Raw genomic sequence first — 26,540 nt, 5'->3', positions numbered from 1 at the left:
GAGCCCAAAAACAAACAAGCAGCTAGAAAAGAACAAGAAAAAATGCAAAAAAGCCACTCAGTCAGACAAGTAGTTTGTTTTCCCTCTGTAAAAGAGACAGACGTCCCAATCAGCTCTTATTGCGGACACAGCTGCAAAGATGTGCGGGCCGTCCTCTCGTGTGTGGATTTGTTCTCTAGCTGTGTAACTAGCACCCTACCGTCATGGGAGGGGTTCAGACAAAAGGGCTTTAAGGGCAAAGTTAAATTGAACGCCTTTGTAAGGATCCAATAACTCTGCTTCTCAGCATGAAAGGTGGTGTTATTGGCCGCTCACATGCTGATCTCTCATGCTCTGCTCTTTAGCACTGCACACGATCTGCAGGACGCAGGTAAAACCCAAACGGGTATTAACATTCCTGGGTCTGGTAATAAGAACCGCTGGTTTTTATAACCCTCATCACCTCCCAAGACAAAACCATCTCACTTTCCATTCTCTGGAGCTGAGTTTTCATTTCAGATTTTTTTTTTTTTTTTTTTTGATGTAGGATGAGTGCATCTATTTAAATCACACGATCATGCGGCATCTAAAACATCGGATGACCACTCACTTAATAGTTTCCACTGATTAGGACCAGGTGGAGATGCAGTCATACTGACCGATTTAAAACCCAGCTGGTGAATCACAAGAAGACCTGTCCAAGTTAGCATGGCAGCTCACGGCGCACACGTGTCAGTCCGACAGTGCCGCTTCGCCTCGTCCAAATGCACACATAAAAAGAGACGGAATTAGATCGCTGGTGCTTAAGTAAAATCAAGAGACCTCGTTCTCCACAGAAATGCATTCTGACACACTACACTATTCAGTTAATGTGCATTAGCGATCATTTAGCGTAATGCACTGTAATGCACTCATTTATACCAATTTCTGCCCTCACAAAGTGCCTTTATATAAACTCTCTGCAGTGTTTTCTGGTAATCATTAATGTCTGGAAGGATCGATTGCAAGTTAAGACCCACTCAGCAATCACCCGGTGACTCTGTTTTTCCTCTTGTTGTCTGTTTTCTCTCTCTGTCAGAGATAGTATACCAAAGGAAAGATACAGAATGGCAGCACAAGAACACACACAGGCCCAAACCCTTCACTAGCAACTATCCTGAGCAGAGATGTCAAAAGTAGCAGATGAGGGAAAATAAGTATAAAGGGACATACACATATTTGCATGTACAAAATGTGGGGTCAGCAACATTTTTTAAAAGAAGCTTGTACTTGTACTATATATATATATATATATATATAAACACACACACACAATCAAGATGACTACCACAGGAACTGACTTTTGTCATACGGTACAGTATGTATGAATATTATACATGTGCGTGTTTATTCATCTAAATGAGCTGTGTGTGTGTGTGTGTCCGGTTGACACTGTCTCTCTGCCAGGGCTCGTGTTTGTGTTTAGATGCATATGGAGCTTGCAGGACTAAGTGAGCATTACGAGGCCAGCCGAGGAGTCCAGCGATGGACCACAGGCTTGCGTGCCCTCTCCAAACCCTTCCATTTAGCCCTGCACAGAGCTGTGATTACTGCAAGAGAGGGGGAGCAGAAATGAGCCAAAGGAGGATGTGCTGGCAAACACAGACAGTTGTTTAAAGCCTGAGAGGGAAGCCCAGACTGCAGCGGGTTAACTAACCCTCTCTATGTGGGCCAGTGGAGCAGCCGGCACATGTACACACACTCGCATGCATGTTCTCTGAGATTAAATGAATGAAGGCCATGTCGTTTTTGTAATACAGTACCAAAACCTACTCCAGTTCTGGCAATGAATTGCAATTCAATCCATTTCACATGCAAAAGTTCACACAAGCAGAGCCAAACAAGGACAGACAGTGGTGTCTCAGTGGTAAACATGCAGGGTTTTCGTCTGGAGCTTCCAGACAGAGGACTTTGTCTCTCTTCAAAGCCACAAGGCTCCATATATCAGCGGCTAGAGCTTGCTGGGCTGTCAGCCACCCTGAAGCCCACATGCTGATTGTGAAATGGGGAGGAGAGAGGCAGGCCTCCTACCAAGCCTTGTTTAGCGCCTCAGGTCTTTGTCCTTCTCTGGACCGCCGCCACCTCATGCCCTCGGAGGCCAAAAAACAAAACAAGACTCTGTTCTTCTTGCTTAATAACAAAACAAAGACACAATCAATATAGGATTCGGCTCTTTAAAAGGCAGACTGGCTATTCTGGCGGACATGCATTTGTGAAAACAAGTTGCGGCACTTAAAGTGAGCAATGAAGTCAGCTTTTGGCGACAATGGAGCATCAGATTAATCGTTGTACTTCACAAGGAAATCTGCCAGGAGGAATCAAATAGGTTTGCTTTTCATTTGGCTAAACGTCTTTTCATACAAAGTCACACACTTGGCCCACAAGTTCTGTTTTTGGAAAACATTGAGATATCATTTTATACAAGTTGTTTAATATGTCAAAGTGGCATCAGGTAAGAGGAATTTCCAAATCTGTCTACATGAATCCTCTGAGATTGCGTTTGTGATTTGAAAGGTGTAATTGGAGGACAATAATGTCACTTGTTAAAGAAAGGTACAAAGCTGGCGAGAGGACCAGAGGAATGCCCTTCAACGGCAATAACTCACGGCTTAGAGTCGAGTAAATCGGTTACCAGACGCTGGTGTTGGGTACGGTTCAGCTTTAAGCCACTGCCTCAGAGCGAGGGGAGTACGGCTCAAAGGTTAACTCTATTATTGCAGGTTTCTGAACTGGAAAAAAATGGGAATTGGAGTTTTGATTGGAAACAAATGTCAAGGGAGATGGGCTTGGCGAGGAATAGGTTGGGTTCTCTTGCAACCAGAGACTGAAAGAAATGTGATCGTGTCTTTGTTAGACACACCTCTGTGAGGTGTTTTTTGGGAAATTAACTTATTAAATCAATAAGCATATACAATATTAACACTCATCCTCTGAAATGCACTGAGCCTTAGAATACAGCAGTGGTTCCTTGCACAAACACCCACAGGTAGCCTCTATTTCTACTTAACGCTTACAGACAAATGTCTCCACAGGTCACATCAGGCAGAAAGCTTGATGGGCTCCTATTTTACTTCCTGTCAAATCCCCCTCTGCCCATGCTTGACCTTGCTCCTAAAGCAGCACTCAAGCCTTTCCGCATGGCTGACCCGCAGGACCCTCACTCTTCTAAAAATCCACCTCCTCGGACTGTTCAAAAACTCTTGTTGTTACTAATAAAAGATCTTTGAGAGGTAAAGGAGACTCAGAGCTTGTCACTTGGTTCTCAATTTCCCGGGACCCCCTTGGCTTTCAGCGCTGCCAGCTTGTCGGCCAGTGTGGTGGAACGGTCACGCTTCCAGCAAGAGAGGAAGAGATGTTTTGTCATCCCTGTGTTGAGTAACATACCCAGAGCAGGGTTCAGTATCTCTCCGGCGCTTAACACACTACATACTGTACATTATTGTGTGGTGTGTATTCTCTGAGGCAGAACCACTGTGATTCGCAGTGTCTAACCGAGTAGTCTAATTCATTAGTGGATGACTTAAGGTGCTGTACCATTTACTCTTGTTTGCCAAATTTTCGTAGACGAAATCCTATTTTTAAGTTGGAATCAATGCGATTGGGATTTTGCACAAGCAAAGATTTCCTAACGCAGATTTTGCAAAGTTAGCTATGTGGATTTGCTGTGCTGACCAATAGAAATCTGCACGGTTTGAAATTGATCTTTGTGTGAGCTGTGCTTCACACATTTCTGCACTATTGAGAATTGACAATAACCTTTTTTTGCCTACAAAAACTCATAATTTGACTATACCTTTATGGAATGAGCTGTATCTTTTTAGTGAAGTTAGAAGCCAGTGTGATGTGATTACTGAATATGTTTTTTTATTGAATAAATATAAGCATTATAACAATTTCTGATTTGCTTACCAACAACTGATCTCAACATTTGGCAACAGACTGCTGAAGGATTTGTCATTGCTTTTACCAAATATTTCTTCCTAAAGTACTAAAAGAATTGTTAATGGAATAATTAAAGAGCTGAAATGGATTCTGAATCAGAATCATTCAATTATTTATGATTTCCATGCCTTTAGAAATCCAGAAACATACGCAGCTCCTATCAGGATGTGTGCTGTAGTAGTAATTGAATTTTGAGGTGCAAGGTGCTAACAGTGATGTGATCATAGCTAATCGTTATTCACACGTAGTGCTCCAGAGCAGCTTAAGAGTGAGGGACTCATATTGCTAAAGTCTGGAGCGAGTTTCCTTCCTGGCAGTCTCTTTGGAGTGTGTATTATTACTCTCACATTTGTGTGACATTAAACACTGCTGGTCTGCTGAGAATAAACCACAGTACCTGCCAAGCGGCACGAGGACACACTAAGAGTGCATTGATCTTTGCGGTAAAATTCTCACATTAGAGAGTTTTGGTGTAAAAAGGCGTTCACGAATCAAGCATGGCATGAAGAACGAGCTGTCAGTAAGTTTCAAAACAGATCAGTGTATTTCGCGTCTCTCATTAAATGAATAAATAATAAATAAACAAAATTAGCATTGCAGCAGCTGGGGCCGCACGATGCTTATAGTCTGTAGCAACTGTCTCGACAACAAACTGCAAGTTGTGATTTGGATAATTAGGTTTCCAGGGTAATCGGCCTTTCTGATTATAGGATTTATTTATAACCAAATGCAATTCCTTCCTTTACAACCTCACTCTGCTAGTGTGGAGTGTATTTTTTGCTCTCCAAAGTCTCATTTGCATTTTTTTTTCATTTAAAAAAATGCTTATGATATATATATAACCATATATGTACATTTAATGCATAATGTATAACCCTTTGTGATAATGATTATGCTTATTATGATCTTGCTTATTACACAGAAAAAAAGAAGGAAAAAAAAAATATATATATATATATATAAACTGTGGAACAACTTAGGCTGGATTGCTTGTTTTAGCTGTTTTTCCAGTCTAAGGCTGGTTCTACAGTGGTCTTGTACATTTTTCAGCTGTTTTTTTAGCCAAACCAGCTAAACACCAACTTTCCCAGACTGGGAGACCATCTTAAAACAGCGGAGTCTGGATTAAGAAGGTCTTTTTAGCCAGGAAAATAGACTGTGGAGGGATAATGGGGACACTAAACCAGAATGACTATTTACAATAGGAACAACAGTACATTGGTTAATTATAATTTAGCAGGCGTTATGAAAAATACTTGACCAGAGAATGTTGTGATTGACCAGTTAAAATCAAGTTTTCCGGAGAGACGTTTAACAGTTAAGCAGATCACTGAAAATATAATTTTAAGCCATTTTTCAGTGTAACAAAAGAAGCAGATGTACTTTTTCTAGTCTGTCTGGAAGACAGGAATTGGATTACCCTTTCATGAATGTATGTGCGCTGTGGGGAAGGGTGGAAGTGTTGTCAGGGCTCCAGTTCAGTGACCTTGGGCCAGGAGCGAGTGTAACCAGGTGAGGGCCTGGCGGGGCCCAGCCAGGCGGCTCAGTTTTCACTCAGCAAATTTCATTAATACGGGCTCCCCAAAGAGCCTTTCATCTCCACAGTCAAAAGCTCTTCCGGACTGAGTGGACTCATTTATTGAGAAACGGGGCTGTGCTACTTAAGGATGTTTTCGGTTATTACTGGAACCCAGGGCATTTTTCGGGTGATTAATGTGTGTGTGTTAATGTGGGAGCGAGTGACTACATCAGAGAGTATAATTCTCGGAAATAAGTACTTATAACTGCAGTCGGTCTATCTAAGCTAATGCTCTCTGAAAGGGAGAAATTGTTCCCGCTCTGATGGGATTGTGTTTAAGTGCTATGATGTGCAATGTGTCTTGTGCAAGGGGACAATGTGGGTCAGGACACTCTCAAGGCTAATTGAAGGCAATGAGGCCTTGTGGCCTGAAACGAGGGCTGCCAATTTAAAAACACTACGTTACAGAGCTAACGCTAACATGCAGAAAGCATGCACGCCAATCAAACAGCCAAGCACTTAATCTCATTATCAGGAGACCTTCTGGGACAAATATGTAAAGTAGTCCCTTCAAAGCTGTGAAAATATTGAATGTAACAATAACATGGCCTGAGTATTAAATAATTCAAACAAATGTCAGAATAACAGATAAATAAATAAATATTTGGTCTAGATGTCAAAGTCACTTAAATATAAAAACGTACTGTAACAAACCTGTATGACTTTTTTCTTCCATCGAATAATTTTTGAGGAATATCTTTGATTTTTAATAAAAATTGTGTATGATGATTCGGACTGTCAAGAAGTTACAAGTAGTGCACATAACTTGCTTACACTTCAGGTTTATTGTAAGATACCAGAAGCTAGATTTGGTTGAGAAATAGACCAAATTATAGTAATTATTTTGAGACAAACCTTTGGTTCGCAACGGACTCAACAGTCCAGTCGTAGCAGTTTTAGTCTGTTCTTCACATAAATGTTATCAGAAGGATTCAGAAGATTTGTATGAACCACACTGAAGACCCTTTTATAGTGTCTTGTCCTTTTTGAAGCATGAAAGCTTCAGTCCCTATTCATTGTAATTTAATCAACAAGACTGACCAATAAGATTTTTCTAAATTTCCCCTTTTGTATTCCACTTAGGATTTAAAGTCATATAAGGTTAAAAACATCATTTTGGGTGAAATAATCCTCTAAAGCAGAGCTTGTTCCCAAGTTATTTTATAGATGTTAAAGATGGTAAAGAATGCCACTCAATGAACCTTCTTGGAGTCGCCAATGGAATGTTACAGAAAATCAACACACACGTGAATCGTCATAAAACAAGGCGACAGTTTTGCCACCAGAGCCAATGTCAAGCATTCTGCAATGTTTTCTTAGCAACCGTGTTTGGGCATCCTAGAGCCAAGGGAGGTTCTTAAGGGACAGAGTTTGGTGTGACTGATTTATAGTGATGAAATATCCTCTTGAGATTTATGAAACTGTTTTTGTTTTTGTTCTAGCCGATGGTTTTGTCAGAGTGCACTGGGGGTAATTACACGAGGGTTGTTAAAGAACATAATGTCTGTGCAAATTAACACAATTTACCAGAAATAGACTTGGGAACTAAAAATGATTGATTTGAATATCTGTTCCAAATTATCTGAATGAAAAATCTAAACCCTGTCTCTAAATGTCATTTAATCACCAAAGACACTGACAGAGTAATGATTCTGTATGAACCACAATAGTCTTCCAAGACCGGGCTCCCCATTCCAGACCTGCCCACAGAATTAAAGCAGCTTTGGGGGGTTGGCGTGTTAGGATTAAAGTCCTCATTCCAGGAATTTTGGTGTTAATGAATTTCACAATTAAAATCAGAGAGCCTTTGCTCAGTGAGGGTCACAGTCCCAGGCTTTGCACCATGTAATTTGACTTGTTTATCCCGAGGACGCCTGGCAGCTGCCCATAGTGGCTTCCACTGCAGTGAGTCAACGGAGAGGGATGCCTTCTTCCTTTGTGACATCACAACGCCACATTCCACTCTCCCCCTCCTCATTTTGGCCTCTTTTATTCCCGTATGCAGCTCCACAGTGGAGGTGGCCGGCAATGGGATATATACAAGTGTGGCTTTGGCAACCCTAAACCAGTCCTGTATGTGACGTCCCCTAAAGAATCCAGGCCAAAAGTAAACAGGAATTAAATAATCCAGCATCTGCCATAACTCTCTCCCATCACATGAAAAAGTGGGTCGGTCTGGAAGCGAATCAGACGCACGTGCATTAGCGGCCTCTCAGGCGCCTTGATTAGGCTTCGTTTAAAGAGCGTTATAGGTGGAACTTGGGGGAATCTTGGGGGTTAATTGTCGGGGGTCAAAAGAAATGGCGAAGACTTTACCAGCCATGCATCACGATAGAAGTCTCGGAGTACAGTACATCCCCAAATGGCTCACGGCGTGCACTAATCACCCGCAATTATGAAGCCTTACAGAAACAAATGCATGAAGCCTAATGAGACATTGAGATTTGTTTCTGTACAGATAGAAGAGGTCGGCTCAACCACATGAAGAAAAACACTTTGCCGGTCAGGGTCAGTGGTGATTAGTGAGCCTGCGGCCTAGACATGCACCCTCTCCATGGACCATTAAAGCCACATGGACTGTGCTCTCCAGACTCCTTACATTTCTGAGAGGTCTTCACACATGCACACACACGTTCACCAACATGATAGTGCCCAGACACCTTTCATAAAACAGTATGACCATATGAGGGAGTGACGCGTTAGCACCTTGTGCACGGCAGCTTTCAGGCCTACAAAATGACCTTTAATCAATCTCACATGTTTTTAAATGTGAAGCGCTGATGCATCGCTTGGAAAAAATGGGAGAAATGCTAAATATGCTATCTGAGGTAATCATGTATGCATCAGATGACTGCAAATCCCTCACGTCAAGTCCATCCCTGGCTAATGCTCTTGGATAGAGAAGTCATGACACAAATGATAGGAAGGACAACCTTTCAACAGAGCAGGCCATGTAAACTTCACCAATGTCTTCTCAGCCAACAGCTAATTAACATGAGGACACACCTAATAAAAGCCTGACAGATGTACTCCTAAGGGAGGGGAGGGAGATAAGATCGCCGTGGCTGTAATCTGTGACATATACTACATATACACTCTTGTTTTGATTGCCCACATTCTTCCATTTGCATTTAATGAGAAATTCAATTATATTATTAAAATTGATGACAGATATAGAGTATAATTAAAAAAATTGGAGTCAGTAAATTTGTTTAAAAAAAAATATTTTATGATAAACAAGGCTGCAATTATTTGATCCAAAATTCAGTAAAACATTAATACTGTGAAATTTTAAAAAGCAATTTATTCCTGTGATCAAAACTGTATTTTCAGCATCATTACTCCAGTCTTCAGTGTCACGTGATCCTTCAGAAATCATTCTAATATGCTGATTTCCTGCTCAAGAAACAGCTCTTATTATTATCATTTATTTTTTATCAATGTTGAAAACAGTTGTTCTGCTTAATATTTTTTAGGAAAACCGTGTTAAAAAAATTTCAGTGTTATTTGTGAATATAAAAGTCAAAAGAACAGCACTTATTTTAAATAGAAATCTTATGTTAAAATGTTAAAGTCTTTACATTTTTTTTACCAATTTAATCCATAATTTAAAAAGTATTAAAAATACCTTAATGACCTTAAAAGTGAATTCCTGATTTATTTCAGATCTTTTAAGAATTTGCTGCTGAATTTCTCATTACCATTTCAACATTTCAAGCTTAAAATTTGGACTATAAAATATATAATAAAAAAAAATAATAATAATAAAAATGGGTGGGTGGGCGAGGGAGGGAAACAGAATTTTCAATTCTTAAATATTTTTTTTTATACAATGCATAAATTATTTAAATATTAAATCCCTCTCTCAGTTGACCTTCAGTGTAAGTCACATGATGACAGCTCATCTAATCACCCAGACTCCTCAAAACACACACACACACACACACACACACACACACACAAGTGTGAAATCTGTGGCAGAGTGCTCACAGCCAGATTCTTTTCTGTGGCTTACAGCAGAACGAAAAATACTTCTTTGGTTTATAACATTGAAACACTGTCATTAAGATTCTGGGAATTAGGGATCTCAGTTTTGACTTCGCATTACTCCTTCTTACCCCTCCAAGATTAATAGGTGCAAGTAAACATTTTTATTTATGAATTTTTTTCTGAAATTGAGAAAACAGATAGAGGGGAATTAATATGGTGGTGTGTGACCAAGTCAGACAAGACATATGTTGTTCTAGAATCATATATGAAACCTATATGCAGTGTATATGCACATATATGCTTCATATATGCACATATATGATAATAAATATATGCTGCATATATGTGCATACATGCCACATATAGGTAAAGTTGAGGTGCATATATGTGCATATACAGGAAATATAGGTCTCCTGTATTGCTTCTTCATATCCACATAAGCCCTATACATACAAGCTATGTCTTCTATATAGCTAATGGCAGGTGTGTGTGTGTGTGTGTGTGTGTACATATATGTGTACATACATATGTCTGCATGTATGTACATATAATATAGGAAAACAGCCAATTTTATATACGTCACATATATTAAAAACCTATATCAAAAGCTATATTGAAACATATAGGTTTATATAGGTTTTTTCCATGTTTTTCCCATTTAAGATGAAGCCAGTTTTTGCTCTTTGTAAATAAGACATATAGTTTATTGGACGTGGCGCTGGCGCTGATCACATTGTGTCATGTTTCACATTTATCTCTTCCTCCAGCTCCTTGAGGAAACCACTGTCATGTTTTCACAATGCTGCACACTTTCACAAATGTCTTTGTAAGAAACACAATCCTTTTTTCCCTTTCAAGCGTCTGCAGTGGGAAAAGGCTACTTCAGCACAGCCTCTATTTATTTTCATTTAGTTTGTGTGTTTCTTGTTCAGGTTGTTTGTATATCACTCCAAGCCACTGTTGATAAAGATTCCCAAAGCTAATAGTGACCCAGGCTTTTCCGACTCTGTTATTTTCATCGCCGTTTCTGTGACACATGGCATAATGATCTACGTCTGATTACAGACCCTCTTGGGGCACGTGGCTGTCACCCCATAATGCGTCTTGCATTGTTTGCGCGCCAAAGTGTGTAGGAAGGCAGTGAATCACATTCAACCCTCCAGAGTCTTGATCATAGGAAGAAAAACACTTGTTTTGTTTTTGTAGGCAACATCTGCAGTGTGCTGAAGGTCCCTAGAGAAGGCTGGGCGGACCGCTCATTCTCCCACGTGCCTTTGGTGTTACTTCATAGTAATAATTTGATTATTGAAATGATATAGTTGTGGAAAAAGTGCTATCCACCACCAGAGTTTTTGTCTTTTGACAAAAGCATCCTTTAAATTTAGACATTTCATCACAATATATTTGATTTTACTTTGACTAAGATGGCAATAAAACTTTAGACAACATTTTATTTGAAAATGAAATCAAATATTCAGTCATTCTATATATTTCTTGTAAGCATACAAAGACCAAAAAGCGCTTAATCATAAATGGTTAATGGGAAAAACGTAAATACACAAGAGAAAGGGACAGTGCACCCAAAAATACTGTTGACAGTAGCCATTAACTTCAATAGTATGGAAAAAACTGTCAACTGTTTTGTTCTCTAAACATTCTCCATAAAATACAATATTTTGTGTTCAAAAGCAGAAAGAAACGTATGTAGGTTTGGGACAACATGGTGAGTATATAATGACAATGTTCATCTTTAAAGAAGAGGTTCAGGTGATTTCTTTTTAAGAAATCACCCTTCCCCACCCTTATCGTCATAAATCATGTTTTTGTTTAGGATCAGAAATTAAAAAAACACTCTCCTAATGAACATTTTTGTGAGTAAACATGTCGTCAGATCTTTAGGATTTGCGGGACAGATGTTCCCACAAAAATTGTGCAACTGGTTTAGTTGGACTTGCCAATTTACAACAATTTCTTGGTTTAATAGTGAATGAATTTCCACATTTTATCAATGGTTAGTTAGTAGGGTATGTTTTAATTTTCCACCCTCCTCACTTTATAATCTATTCTCAGGATACAGTCTAAGATCATAAGTGGTGACACGATTCAACACAGATGCACCCTGGACTTCCCCTCTATGCTGCTTTTTTTTCATAAACAAGTACCTGTCCAGCAAAGAGTAAACATTACAACTCATCTCATACGCACACATTGAATAGCATCATCCGAACCCATTCCAGAAACAAGATAATGCAAACTGCACTTACAAACACATACACACGCCAATCTAAGATAAACTCTATCTGGGGCCCAGTTAATGTTGGCGTGCCAAGTTAAACGGAGCCAACAGAGAAAAAGAACGGGGAACGAAATTACAGTGTAACAATTTATCTGAGCATATTTCCCAGATTTGATGTCCAAAGACTGTATTGCAGAGTTCCCATGCATGTTGTATAGATAGCAATGAGGCATGCATACTCAGCTAGCGGCTTGTCTAAGTGTGCGTTTTTTTGGTGTGTAATGACCAAGCGCCCTGTGTTTGAGTTCAGCCAAACACCTCCTTGCAATGCAGTGGCCAGAATGACTAACGGAGGTTTGAATATCTGAACTCGCTTTGTGGAGTCGCACAGGAAGATAAAAGAGAAAAACAACAACGAGGAAACTAAGGGGAAGCGTCTGTTTTCACTTAGGTCCTCCGCGTGCCACAAACCTTCCCATTGTTGCCTGAAGGAGGCTGGCTGCGAGCATGGCCTCGGATCATAAAAAGAAACCATAATTAGCTAAGTGACAATTGAGTCCATAGTAAATAAAGGGCAGCCTGGAAGTGAACCCGAGCTGTTAGCTTTCTTTCGCTCTCATAAACTGACCAGAGCTTTTTGTTTAGTGTGCCGTTCTCACTGTAAACTGGCCCTGGAGCATGTGTGTGTGTGCGCACGTGTGTTTGTGGGCTGGCAAGCCAGACTATCATTTCTGGATGGCCGGGTCAATGACTAACTTGCCCTAAATTGCCTGTTCTCCCATCTCAGTTGCTACTGGCACATGCTGACTCTGCCGCTTTGTGCCATCTCAGGCATGTCAAAAAAAGCCTGACATTTGACCAGAGCTTTTTCGTTGGGATTTCAAACATCTTGACATCAACAAGACAAGTGCTTCTATGCGAGAGCCAAGCACAGAAGCTAGACTTGACTTGCTGTTGATTCAGATGTTGTAAACACAGCAGCGCGGCACAAAAGTGCTGGCCTGTCAGAATGCTTTCCTGGTCTTTTGTGAAGGGCAAACAGCACTGCTGCCAGTGGGAGGAATCCAGGCAGGATGAGCTCCGCTGCTCTAATGGGGCTTTGTTTGTTGTTTTACTCACCCTGGTTTTTCCAAGATGCACGCTTCTGTACGAAAACATTCCTCGGATTCGTTTTGTACTTTGTTCGCACTTGCAAAAACAAACGGCACGGTTAATACTTCCAGTAACAAGGGTATCAAGATGGGTTCAACAGTTTAACAACCCAGAGGAAACTCTAAACCTAAATAAAACCGTGAAATCTAATGTATACAATTACTCTAATGCCTCGAAATGCACTGAGATGCACAATATCTAGCTGAAAAATGAGTGATTTCAAAGTTAGGTTTAATCCCATTCAATCTTGTCTTTACTCAAGAACACGATCACCATGATACAAAATGAATATGCAACTTTTATCTTTTATCAGCAAGGATGCATTAAAGTGGTCCACAGTGATATTTAAATTAATTTGCATTGTTACAACATAATTCTATTTCAAATAAATGCTTCTCTTTGAACTTTTATTCATCAAAGCATCCTGAAACAAATGGATCTGTTTACACAAAAGCATGAAGCAGAACAACTGTGCTCAACATTAATAATAATCAGAAACCAACTGCTCCCCGGACACAAACCCGATTCAAATATATATATATATTGTTTGTTTACTTTGTTCAATTTTTTTTTTTTTTTTTTACAAGTATACACACATGCTGACCCAATCACACAAATCATGTTGCTCTTTGACCCTGGGCTTTTAACATTAGTGATCTTTACCAAACAGATATAATCTACACAGTGAAAATGTGCTGGTTTGTGTCTGGGAATGGGACTCTAGTGATGATAGGGCGGCAGCTCTCTAATTTTTCAAACTCAGGAAGAGGTTGAAGGTTCATTTGGAGGCTGTGCTGCTAAAGAAGGAAACTCAGAGTGCGTGGTCACTGCAGTGCATTCGTTCTTGCTCTTTCAAACATGTGCAAGCAGTTCTGCCCATTTAAATCCAATTACCGTCTCACCCGGTCGTCATGGGAACCACCTGTGATAAACACCCCAGTGCATAATGGCCCCAAACTATTTCCCAAATTATAGGCGCCCTCAATCAACGCAACGAATTAGGCCTTTTCCCCTCTCTCTGCTTCTGTAATGAAGGATAGAGTCCAGAGTCCAGATCATTGTAAAGACTTGAATGACGTACCAATGCACGTTTTGCTAAATTGTTAGCAATGTTAGCAATTACAGGTGATGTAAACTAAAATGCAGTTCGAGTATTTGAACAGAATTTCTTCCTTTGCCATAAAAAACCTTTAAAGCAGCATGCAATAGAACTATGGCTGGCAACTATTAGCTTTTAAAGTCGTCATGATAAAATTTAAATTAAACAAGATGAGATGGCTTAACCTATGAAACATTAAAAGATCAGGAACAGGAAAATGTATTAAAAACTAAACAGTGATTTCATGTTGACTTTAATTAATCTCTAAGCATTTCAGATGTTAGCGCTTTAAATCAATCATCACACAAATTTCCCTGCTGGTTTCAACAGCCTTGTAAGACATTTTATGAACATCATTTCCACAGGAAATCATGTCATCAATAACGAAATAATAATAATTAATCCTGCCTCTAGCTAAGCTGATTAATAGACTCGTGATGATTCCAAGTCAGATGAACTTAGATTAGCAAATGCGAAGAAGTCAGAAAATCTTTAAACATTAATGCAGTGCAAAACCACTTTCTCTGACGCCGAATAGATTTATCTTATCATGCTTAATATTGAAAACATCTGGTACTGCTATTACGACACAGCACAGACTGTTAGGTTCATTTTTAACAATCAGGCTTTACTAAAACAAAATAAATCAATAGTTTACTCTTCATTACAGATTGACCCAAGATTCTCTCTGGTGGGTCCGTGGATGCGTGCATGAGAGACATCATAGCAGAATCATCGCAGTCCAACAGTCACAGCAGTGCAGCTTTAGGAACACTGGGTGGCTCTGTGGGCCCCACAGCATGCAGGAGATTTATTAACGCTACAGACCTACCCCATCTCCCCATAAATACAGCAAACAGTGTTCCCACAAGGCCACCATTTCTCAGAGTCAACCTGTCATCCAGATCCACCTGATCTGTGTCTGAATGAGGCACAAACAGTGTCCAGGGAGTGGATATGATTCCACAACATGCTGTGAAAAAGGAAAATGCATAACGAGGCAATAAGTCAACAGCCTTCAGTGAAAATCCAATGAATTTTTCACCTCTCGGATTCAGAAACCTGACCATACGGTAAACCATGAATGCACAACTGCAGACATACTGCACTGCACCATCACAGGTTTGACTTTTACAAACTGCAGAGGAAACTAAACAAAATGATTTCAGCATAACCTCATGCCAATGATGTGAAAAGCAGGCCTTAAGCGTATCTAAATTTACTAACTTAACGTTCCACCTATCGTGCATATTTTCCTTTATTTGGGTGCTAAATTGCTTACATGTGTAATGGGATATTTCGGTCCACACAACATACATAAAAACCTCTTGTCCAGTAAAATATATAGCCAGCATTTAGATTTTGCCTACAGCTGCAAACTACACATTGTGGTGTAGGAGAGAATTTGGCTGCTGACTGAACTGGAACATCTGCATGCAGAAGAAATTCATTCTCACATATTTCAATAGTTCAAAAAACGTTTACTCACTGGTAGCAATTTATACGCAGGTATGTATGTGATCTAAAATTGTGTGCTTTCATTGAACAGTTGCATGTCAGCAAAGGGGAAGAAAATTTTGAGCTGAACTTAAATGCAAACATATTTACAACAATCCTGATGAAAATAAACAACTTAAACCAGCCTAAACTAGTTGCCTGGTCTGGGAGACCTGCTTAATTCTCTCTCTCTCTCTCTCTTGCGCTCTCTCTCTCTGAATTGTATATTCAAAGATCTTTACTGACCCTCTAACTGTTTATTTCACACTTTCCATACTTGGCATTCTCTCTGCTCTGTAGCAGCTTGACAAAACAGTGCTACTGTATGCAGCTCTTTCAATTCCTTTACCAAAACGGTATAAACAGGTTTATTTATTCATTCCTTCGGTCAGCAGAAACAGAAAGTGCTGTGTGGGCAGTGACTCGGGCAAATGTCCGCTTTGGTTCCTGTCTGACCCACATGTACTTGGTTTCCTCGAGTCTGACAAGGTTACGAAGCTACCGGCAAATGCCAATGCCTCCATCTAAGAACAGCACAGCAGGTCATTAACATTTCTCTGGTAGGAGAATATTAGCTTCCTCTGACTGATCTGTCTTTGGGGGTAAAAGCGCACCCATTTCCCACTACCAGATCCAAAACTGTGAATTTCAAAGTCCCTTAGTGTAAATCAGTCAGCTCACAACCCTGCGAAGCCAGTATACAATTCAAGAAAAAAATATATATTACGTCGTTGAGCTGTATATAGTTGGCTTTCTGTCAGGACTCCAACATCTTTGTAGCTTGTATTTATCTAAATATGCCTTTGGAGTAAATCACAAAGCTGTCTAAGCTTTTTGAAACCGGCTGAGCGCAGCCCTATTTTGGAAGACATTTGGCTGGATTCAAAGAGGGTTCATTTCTCTGAAAACAATCAGTAGGCCACTTGAGCCAGAGCTCTATGGTTTATGTGCTTGGGGCATGTTGAATTATTAGCCAGTTATTGTGGGTAGACAAACACTGCATCACTTTACACAGCCATATAATGAGAGAGTAACAAGTATTATCCCTTATGACTTGATAATCACCATTTATACGGCAACAGAGCAACAACTGCTTGTTTTTATTATAGCTTTACAGGACCCAAATATTTCAAGGAGTAGTTCACCCAAAAATGAAAATTCTGTCAGCATTTACACACCCTCATGTCAGTCCCAGACAGTGATTATAATGAAAGAAAATTAGGACTGGGACTGTCAAGTTCCAAAATAATAAAAAAAGCACTGTAAAACTCTTCATATGAATCATGCACTATATTCCCAGTCTTCTGAAGACATACAACAGTTATGTGAAGGAATAGACTAGAAATCCACCCTAGCTCTCTACGAGAGAGGTAATGATTTGCGAACATTTAATGAAGATCTTTTCAAAGAATCAGTTCCAGTTCACAAACCCGAATCATTTGGTCAGTGAGTTTGAATTGAATTTGTCAACAGGTTAGTTCTGGGTCTCAGCAATTAACAACCCACTGGATTGAAAGACTTTTTAGTGAATATCCATTTAACTTTCAATTGTTTTTTTCATACAAAGCTGACTTTAGCAGAGTTTAAACAATTGGGACTTTTATGTTATGAATGCTCTTGCCCACCTTCTTTATTAAAGCACGACCAGCATATTCTTCTTAATTATTCCTTTTGTGATCAACAAAACAAAGAAAATTGCACAGGTTTGGAATGACATTCCAAGGAGAAGCTGGGTTAATAAGCCATTAACCAATCTCTTAACTGCGGCATATGAAGTTATTACAAGACTTTAAATGCAAAGTACACTCGGTAAAAACAGCAATCGATTTGAAACACGCTATGGAGAGCACATTAAGGGAACCAATGAGCTAAATGTCTTCAGAGAGTCTGCAGATTACTGGAGTCATGTTTGAGATCAGGCTGGAGCTGAGAGATGGTTTGTGTTTGCAAGGTTGTGAGGGCCAGACCCCCCTCCCATCTGTTGAGCTGAACTCCACCGCTTCGGGCCAACAGGAGCGGGGCAGAGCATGAGGGGAGGAAACTTAATGTGTGGGAGAGCGATTTGTTTCTGTTAAATAAAAGAAAACAACCATTTAGAAGGAAAATAAACTTGTCATGGAAAGAACGAGAGAAACAAAAGACGTCCTTTTTGTGACGCAAAAACTATGGCAAACAAACACGTGCACCCAGAGGGAAGGAAAAACTCCAACCTCCGCACCCAAATCAGGCAAACTCGAGATTCAATCAATCGCCGCTGTTTGGTGGTCATTTCATGCCGACTAACTGCTCGCCTCTGCTGGAATAATTGCACCCGGAAGATTAAAGAGGGAAAGTTTCAAATTGGCTGAGGGGAAGGGGACATGAGACAGGATGATGCGTTCTGCTTTCCTATTCCCTTTAATGCACCAATCACATGCAACCTGAGCTTGGGGTAATGGCAGGGAGTGGCTGGGTCTCATGAGTATCACTGACCGAAATATCCTACATTACCAGTGCAGGGGCCCATCTCCGAACAGGAACTGAATTTAATATAGGGGCTCATTTAGCTGCACCGTTAATAAATAGGAGCAGGCATGTTCAAGACTGCTTTCCAATTCGACATTCGCTTTTCATTATTCGGTTTCACCGGCTAGACAGAAATATCTAGACTTCTAAGAACAGGGCAAGGGTGGAAGAACTTCTAGAAGCCTGACCAATCCCTCGGATAAATCTTTCGCATTGAGTATGAGGCGCATTTCTGAGCCCACACAGTGAAATCTGTAACTGTAACCACAGTCTTTCCAGGCTGCAGAGAGTGCTGACCACAAATGGACTCCGGCAGTCGTTACCGCACACGTCTCTGCAGGGCTTTTCCCCTATGACCCACAGACCTGTCTTTCTCAGTCTCCATCGCCCAAAGGCCACGATCCTTTCTCTTTCCTTCATTATTCATCTGCTCGCATTTTATCCTCGGTCTTACTTAGCATTAAAACATGCTCTTTACCTTTCCCTGACCCCTGTCAGCATTTCCAGTTCTGCTGGCCATGGACGGCCCCAGCCTAACTCCGCCTAACCCTTTGCTTTCCCCAGCTGGCCGGGCTTGAGGTTTTTAATGGGAAGGTTACGGGTGAGGCAGTTCATATCGCACTAACGTCAACGAGCGTTACAAACCCTGACAAGGCAAGGTTACAAACCCTGCCATAAACTGCTCCCACCCTGGACAGTCTTCATTAGGCGTACACCAGTTCACATTTAAAAAATGTTCAAATGAAATGGAACAAATAAACTCTACTTTAAATTTGCTGTTGGAAAATATATAAATATCAGTGTTTTTGTGAAATGGAGTATAAGTGCAAATAGCCCACCTTGTAAGCAGAAGCTCTTTACACTATCTCCACCCTCCAATGTCTGGTTGGCATAGACAACATTACAAAAGACAACAATTGTACAAAAGGCTCAATAGCATATCTTTTGACGCGATCAACCCAAGTTCGAATCCGCCTTTTGCTAAACTCATTCTTCACTCTTGTCCCAATATAAAGTAGCATCCATTTAAAATATGATACATACAATTATGAGGTGCAAATATCAGCCATTTTTTGCAGTAAATATAAACAGCATCTACTATTTACACTAACTGCAAAACAATGCTGCTATATTTACATATAAGAGTAAATAGAATCTATCACTATTTGCACTATTTTTTCTATTGATAATTAAATATGCTATTTTCAGTTAGTGTAAATAGCATCTAAAGTGGGTAGTGCCTTCATGAAATTAGGGATGCAAAATCACAGTCTACATTATAACAGCCAGTTATTGACCAGTTTCACTTTTAGCGTTTGTTAATTAGAGTTTTTAGCATTAATTTTTTTTGTTTTTTTTTTATACAATTTGTTATTTTAGTATCATAATACTAAAACAGGGCCAGCTGTGGCCTAATGGTTAGAGAGTAGTTACCAAAATGTTGCCGGTTCGAGTTTTGGTGCTGTGTTCACTTCTCACTGCTGTGTGTGTGCACTTGGATGAGTTAAATGCAGAGCACCAATTCCGAGTATGGGTTACCAAATGTCATGACTTTCACTTTTATTATCAAACTATTTTAGAAAATAATGATCACGAATAATGTAGAACTAGATAACTAGAATAATGTCAATTCTAGTCCATATAATGCCATTAATATAAAGCTAAAAATACATGTTCTATGACTTTCTGGCTGTAAAATCTATTTGCAGTCCTGTGTCATACTGTACTGTACATTAGTGAAAAGCAATAGTGGTAACTTGTGAATGATGTGCAAAGACACTCTAGACATGTCTACTTATCTTTCAAACCAGGAAAAATCTTATATACAAATCTTCAATTGCCAGTATCTGGGCTAGTCAATTTAATCTCTGTTGCTTCGTGGAAACATTTCAAAAACACTTAATGGTGAACTTAATGGTGCTCTAGGGTGACTCCTGTTTCACAATCGGCTTCAAATAAACACTTGTAAAGCTTAACCTTTGCTCTGGCACAGGCCTGACCTGATCACGCTAGTTATACTGACTATTGTAAATCCATAAATGAAGTATCCCGCAACTGCTAAGCCCAAAAATGTCCCTGATTCAAAGCAGAGTAGGAAAATATTCAGAATAAGAATGTCGTTTATCCAAGGAAAATATTCCCTCCAGCACACCTTCTCCTCTCCATCAAGAGAGGTCATGTCACATTAAGTTTGTACCGGATTCCCAGTCCTTCTAAAAGAATCACATCTGGATAGGCTAAAGGAATAACACAGAGAACATCTCTGCATTGACAACATACTTTAAACAGCCTTTGGGAAAGTCAAATATTTTAGCAAGATCCTTTCCAGTACAATGATCAAAATTAAAACAATGTGATTTTTGTGCCGCAAGCTTTTCCAGGCACCGATTTCAAAGGGAAGCGATGACTTACAGGCGGCCCAACTTGGGTGTGGATTGGAACAGCAGCTCTGGCAGGACCTGCAGCCGGTTCCGGTTCAGGCGGCTGTGAGGAAGAGAGGACAAGAAAAGGGCAAGAGTTAGTGTGGTCCAGACATCTAGAGTCAGGAGTGAAGAAACACAATATATGCAGAGTATAGATCAGTGGGTATGCAATTGGGTAGTTAGAATATCCGAGGCAGAAAGAGTGAGTGAAAACAAGGGAAACAAAGATGGAAAGGTTGTTTGGCTTGCACGGCGACATGCAAGCATCTGAATACCTAGATAGAAGAGTCAAGAAGTCAAACACAAATGACATATGGACAGACAAATCCATCTTTCTGATTAAAAAAACAACTCGAGTCAATGTTGTTATCAGGATCAGCAGGAGCATGACTGGCCAATAGCTACATCCTGAGGTCAGGAGTCACAGATGTGCAGGGGATGATGGGAAATAAATGTACTTCCTCTGAAGATGGCCTAGGTTATCTCCAGCAGTGCTCTTTAAAGGCTATTATCACTCACATGAGCCTGGCCAGACTGACTGTGAGCTTTGGTAGGATGACCCTTATCACGGGAGTATGGGTTTTTGATGCAGGGTCACAGAGCAAACCAAAGGTATGTGGAGGAGGAACATCACTAGCGTTTTGTTTTGAGGATCTACAATAGATGCTTTTCCACTGTCGGGCCAGTGTGAGCCAGGGCTTCAAACAGGCCGGGCAGGGCTAATAGCCTCGGACCTGTAGCACCAAGGCCAAAATAGCGCCGATGACAGATAAAATATGTTACTAAATGAATACACGATTGTGATAGAAAATAAGAAGCTGACGTCCGATTTATTCAAGCGGTCACATTTACCTTGTTTACTATAGTAATGTTAATGCCTTGCGTGCAGTCTTTTGCATCGCTTATAAATATTTCTGCCCTGTATGGTGATTATAATCCACATCGGATCAAGTTATTTCAAACACTCGCCGCTGACTGAAAGTGAGTTTTGAGCTCGACTTAATTTAAAAAGTTTTTAATGCTGGTGTTATAGCTGTTAGCTTTCTGAAATCCGCGGCGCCAATGCTCTCCAGACGTGAAGAAACTCCGCCTTTTTGCATAACCACTCCTCTAGCCCCAGCTGGCCTGCTTTGACCCAAGGTTTTCGTTGGGACCAAAAAAAAAAAAGGGCCATTGGCCCCGAGGCAAGCCCCAGAAGTGAAAGTGGAAACGCGAGTAGCCCTGCATGCACTAGCATGCCCGCTTTTGGCCCGACAGTGGACTCAGTGGACTTTTTGTAACTCTTGAAGTAAAGAGTTGCTTTTCTCTTGCTACAGCCTCAACTTCATACCTGAGCCTGCTTAGCAACTTCTTGTAATATCAATAACAACATAAATGAATCCTGTATAAGACCTTAGTCAGACAGTGCCATATTTAATTTTTGACAAGAATTAAAACAAAGCTAAAGTGTGAGGGATATAAATGACGTGCGTTCAATGGAATGTACTTCTGTTTAATAACATACAGGCTGCTCAACGGATGAATCTTCCTTCTGAAAAAGACCTTTAGTAGACAAAAACTGCATGAAACTGGTGAATTAAAATTACATGATCTATCCCTCATGGCCTTGTAAATTTAAATCATCCTATTTAAATTGAACGACATCTAACCAGGTCTACTGTGCTATATGAATATGTGGGTCAGTGCCTAGAATTGTATAAATTATTTTAAAATACATTAGAACCACCCGAAAAAAAATTATAAACAGAAGGACTTTAACACCAGTTCTAAAAGGTTTTTCTTTTTCTTTGTTTACACTGAAAACTGTGATGGCTGCTGAAAGCACATCTATCATGTATGCTGTAAAAATAATTTTATGTAATTTAAGAAAATGTAAATTAATATTTATATATATATATATATATATATATATATATATATATATATATATATATATATATATATATATATATATATATATATTCAATGTATATATAGTTCTAAAAAACTCAACACATGTTTTAAATTTGATTTTTTAAATATTTATTTCTTTATCGTAGACACCCTTATTTGTCACTGACCTTGGGTTCAGATGCTTTGATGTCAGGGTTTAAAGGATCAAGAGAAGGACTTGCCTCAAATTTGACTCTTGTAGAACCTCTTGTTTATAATCTATTTTTAACCACCATGTAAATCACAATGTGTAGCATGAAAACATTTCTGTTCTTTCTGTTTCCATATCATTAATTCCAGAGCACTTGCTGTCATAATGGGGTCAAGCTATTTATATGTCTGCTGGGTTACAACAACAACAAAAAGTCACACTTGGGTGTCAGATGGAGGGAATGCAAGTAGTCATCTCTCTGTCGAGAACAGGTCATTGCATTAAATGCTGTGAAATACGAGTGATACAAACAGGAATGTAGATCTTCCGATCCAGATAAACCAGAAACACAAAACCACCACAGAGATGGATTCTTTAGAGGAGGTAAACAAACTGACAAACTTCGGTTCTCTGCACAATGTCTGCTGATTTTGATGCACGTCCGTCACTAACATGTGGCGGCAGCTGGCAACAGTTTCAGTTAAACACCGACAGAAGAACCGTGCAAACATTTACAAGGAATGAAACGCACTGAGACATTCACACATAAACAAACCCAAGGATGCTAACACAGGCAAACCACAGTCCAGACATTCTTAAACCTTGCCCAATGGCTAATAGCTAGCATGTTTGGTCTGACCCTATGGTCAATTTCACTGGGAAGTGTTAAGATTCTCACCAGAAAAGAGCAAATGGCAGCGCTCCAGATGTCAGGGGGCAAACGAGCACGTAAACCCGCTGGATTTGAAACTGAAGTTCAGTTAAAGTTACTTGAAATTTTTGTGAAGATGTTTTAGATTAAAACTGACAAGGTCAATGTGTTGCTCATAAACAGCTACACATTCTTTTTTCCAAAGCACACATAGAGAAACATGTGAAATATGTATCTCAATAGCATGCAAGTTCAATCATTTCTAAATTTGATACTTACATTCTTTCAAGCTGTTTGAGATCTTGAAATGCTCCTCTTTCGATCACGCTTATTTGATTGTTCTCCAGATGTCTGTGGGGGGAAATAAGAACTTCATTATCCAATCAACTCCAGCGATTCAACTTCAACTGACATTGATTAGATCTCTTGAATGATTGAAATGACAGTTGAAAGAGAACTAGAGGACTTTTTGACTTCGCTTTGTCAAAACAGCAAATGATAAGCTTGCAGCCTTTCCTCATGAAAGCCAGAGCAGATTTCTCTCTGATTTTACGAAGTGTGCGGTTGCCTCAGCAGTCCCTCGTTCGTGTCCAGCATGCTTGTGACGATCTACCGGAGGGTATTTTCAGAGCTCTCCTCTATTCTGAAGACTTTGTCATATTTCAGGGCGCTTAAAATTTTCAAGATGCATTACAAAGACAGCACATCTCCATGCCTATATCTTGTTTATATTGCAGTGTCTTTGAATCAAGGCAAATGCACAGAGACACGCATAGGTCCCACTAAATTACATTCAGCACTGGATAATACAAGCAATCCTCCAAAAAGAGAGACTGTCCTGAAGCAAAGTGCCTCTAAAGTGGACTTCCGCTTTCTGGGGCTATGAATTATGTTTTTAAAGCAAATGTTTAGACATGCAACTGTTTTTACAGTCATAATCCATGCTTTGTCATATCATTCTTTCAGGAAGAGAGGAGACACTTGGCTAAGCCAAAGGATTTTTACGAATGCCTCAACTTTAAGGCACAATCCAGCATGGCGAGGTTAAAAACACAAGCGACCCCACAGGACAAGCCTAAATTGATTTGTTTGTAATAATTGCATTCTTCTCTGATAAAAAAACATATCATATAGTCTGCATCTATCATGTGCCTGATAAACTATCTGGCTCATTCTTACGAATGGGGGATCAACCCCTCCGTGGTTTATGTATTCGCATTAAACATAATCCCTTTCGATCCCGACCAGATGGGTTTTGGTGTGTGCTGTCTGAAGAATAATAATCAGCATCTCTCTCTCGTTCTGTTCTTTGTCTTTCACATCTTAATAGAAATGTTTTGATGTTTTGCATAGAAACATATGGGACACAGGCAAACACCTATGCTTTCACAGGAGCTGACAAGAAGAGCAGAAGACCTCTCAACTGAAAGGGTGAGGCAACACACATGGTATTGCTGGAACAGTCTTTGTTATTCTTGCCTTAAGCGTTAACCAAGTGCTGGTTTATAGGAAAGTCCCAGGTCAGTGCAGACGGTGCGTCCCTGAGGACTTTTAAATGGGAAATATCTATGTCCTAAAGTAAAGTCAATCTTTAAATAAGAAATTTAATTATTGTTTATTTATTAGGAAACAAAAAGCAAAAGTTATCAGTGCTTACGAACGTTTAAAAAAACATTTGTTGATCAAAAGTCACATGGTGCAACCAAAATTCAGACACATGCAGGAGAAAAAATAAATAGCAGACCCTCATAACTGTGCTTCAAAGTCATTAATTAAGGCCATGTTATGAAAAGGCAAGGTTAGTTCCAGTTGTAAACTGATTAAAAAAAGTTTTTTTTATATATTTATGATTTAATCATTCTGATTTGTTTATTTATTTATTTATTTTATGGAATAAATTACATTGCAGATGGCACTTCTCTGAGGACGTTTGGATAAAAAGGTCTTTGTACCAACATTATCCCAAAATGTTTGTCCCAGTTAATGTATTATTATTCACGAATTATTATTAATCATAATTAATTTATTTACTAGCAAACATACAGGTATTTCCATAAAATAGCAATAATAATATTTGTTTAAAAAAAATTGTCTGCCAGTCGAAGTCGTGTGTTGCAACAAACATGCAGAAAAGAAATAAAACAGGACGTGACTTCATAGAGAGAACTGTATCTTAAAGTCATTACAAGTTCAGGTTAAAATCTTTTTTTAAACAAATAAATTACAGTGCAGCTTACACTTCTTTTTAGCGTGGGAAAAGTCTATGTCTCGGAGTGTAGTGCATGCGAGGGAGAATGTATAGGTGTGATTGGATGCTTGTCCTGAGCTATCAGTCGGAGGAGATCCTGGCACAAGACTTCCAGAGAGATAAGGGATGCCGAAGCTGTTTGCAGGGCCAAGTGAGAGGCTGCTTTTGGTGCACGCCATGACCTTTAATCATAAACCACCTTAAACTGCCTCGGTGCAGCCGCCAGCCACTGCCTCTGCTTACGACTGCTCTCTTGGGCGTTTATTTTACTCCTCTTTTCACTTGTTTATTTTTATCCACTCTCTTTACTGGTTCTTATTCAGGAAGAAAACAGCACGGATAAATACATGATTACAGTCATTAAGCTGAAAGAACACTTTCTCCAGAGGAGATCACCACTGCCCTGCACCTCTCCGAGCAATCGTCTGTCATTTACAGTATTTATTCTAAAGGTTCCAGTTTCTGGAATGGAATATATTGTTACATATAATTCAAACTTAAGAACAAGTTTGAAGATTGACTGCATCTTAGGCAATGACTTCATTAGATGTTCAGTCACAGGGTCATGTTAAATGTGTCGGATTTACTCAGTTTAAATGTCAGTTTGTTTTATTATGACTTGTGCCGTAATCCTCCCGGCTTTCAGCCTCGAAGCCTTTGATGGCTTTGACTGTAAAGACAACATGGTAAAGGAGGGGAACTTGGGAGTTAAAGGAAAGATTAACTGTAAGAGCGAGAGATACAGAGTGACATCTTACAGCACGCGCAGGTTCTTGAGGCCAGAGAAGTCCACTTTGGTGATCCGCGTGATGTTATTCCGGTCCAGATCCCTGGAGAGAAAAAGAAGGGAGAGGGATTGAGAAAAAAGTTAAAAGCTTTTCCTTTCACTTATGCTTTCAAACATGATTTTTCAAGTCTCAGTTCAGAGCAGAGTCAGTAAACAGAGAAATTTAAATTCAGAGGCTCCCTGGCAGTGCCGCGACGGCCCCGACTCGCACCAGATGCCCGCGGGGCAATGCTTTTCAAAGCTGGCGTCTGCCAGGGAGCATTAGTGCCATGCTGTGGAATACTGAGTCTGAGAGGCCGACTTTGTCTGGCATTCACTTTCAGCGTGCT

General features: G+C 39.8%; 1 protein-coding gene across 1 annotated transcript in view; it reads right to left on the bottom strand.

The window, feature by feature from the left end:
- The window catches only part of LOC113057829 (slit homolog 3 protein-like), a 154,535-nt gene that overhangs the window by 117,380 nt on the left and 10,615 nt on the right, over nt 1-26,540 (bottom strand). Inside the window, exons 3-5 of the mRNA XM_026225363.1 lie at nt 26,183-26,254; nt 23,456-23,527; nt 20,431-20,502 (exon numbers count right to left, since the gene is read on the bottom strand). Of these exons, the coding sequence (XP_026081148.1) occupies nt 20,431-20,502; nt 23,456-23,527; nt 26,183-26,254 (216 nt within the window). The remainder of the gene's footprint in view (nt 1-20,430; nt 20,503-23,455; nt 23,528-26,182; nt 26,255-26,540) is intronic.

This window comes from Carassius auratus, chromosome 39 (assembly GCF_003368295.1).
Source record: "Carassius auratus strain Wakin chromosome 39, ASM336829v1, whole genome shotgun sequence".
Classification (NCBI taxonomy): domain Eukaryota; kingdom Metazoa; phylum Chordata; class Actinopteri; order Cypriniformes; family Cyprinidae; genus Carassius; species Carassius auratus.
Note: the sequence above shows the minus strand (reverse complement) of the source record. Positions and strands in the feature narration are given on the sequence as shown.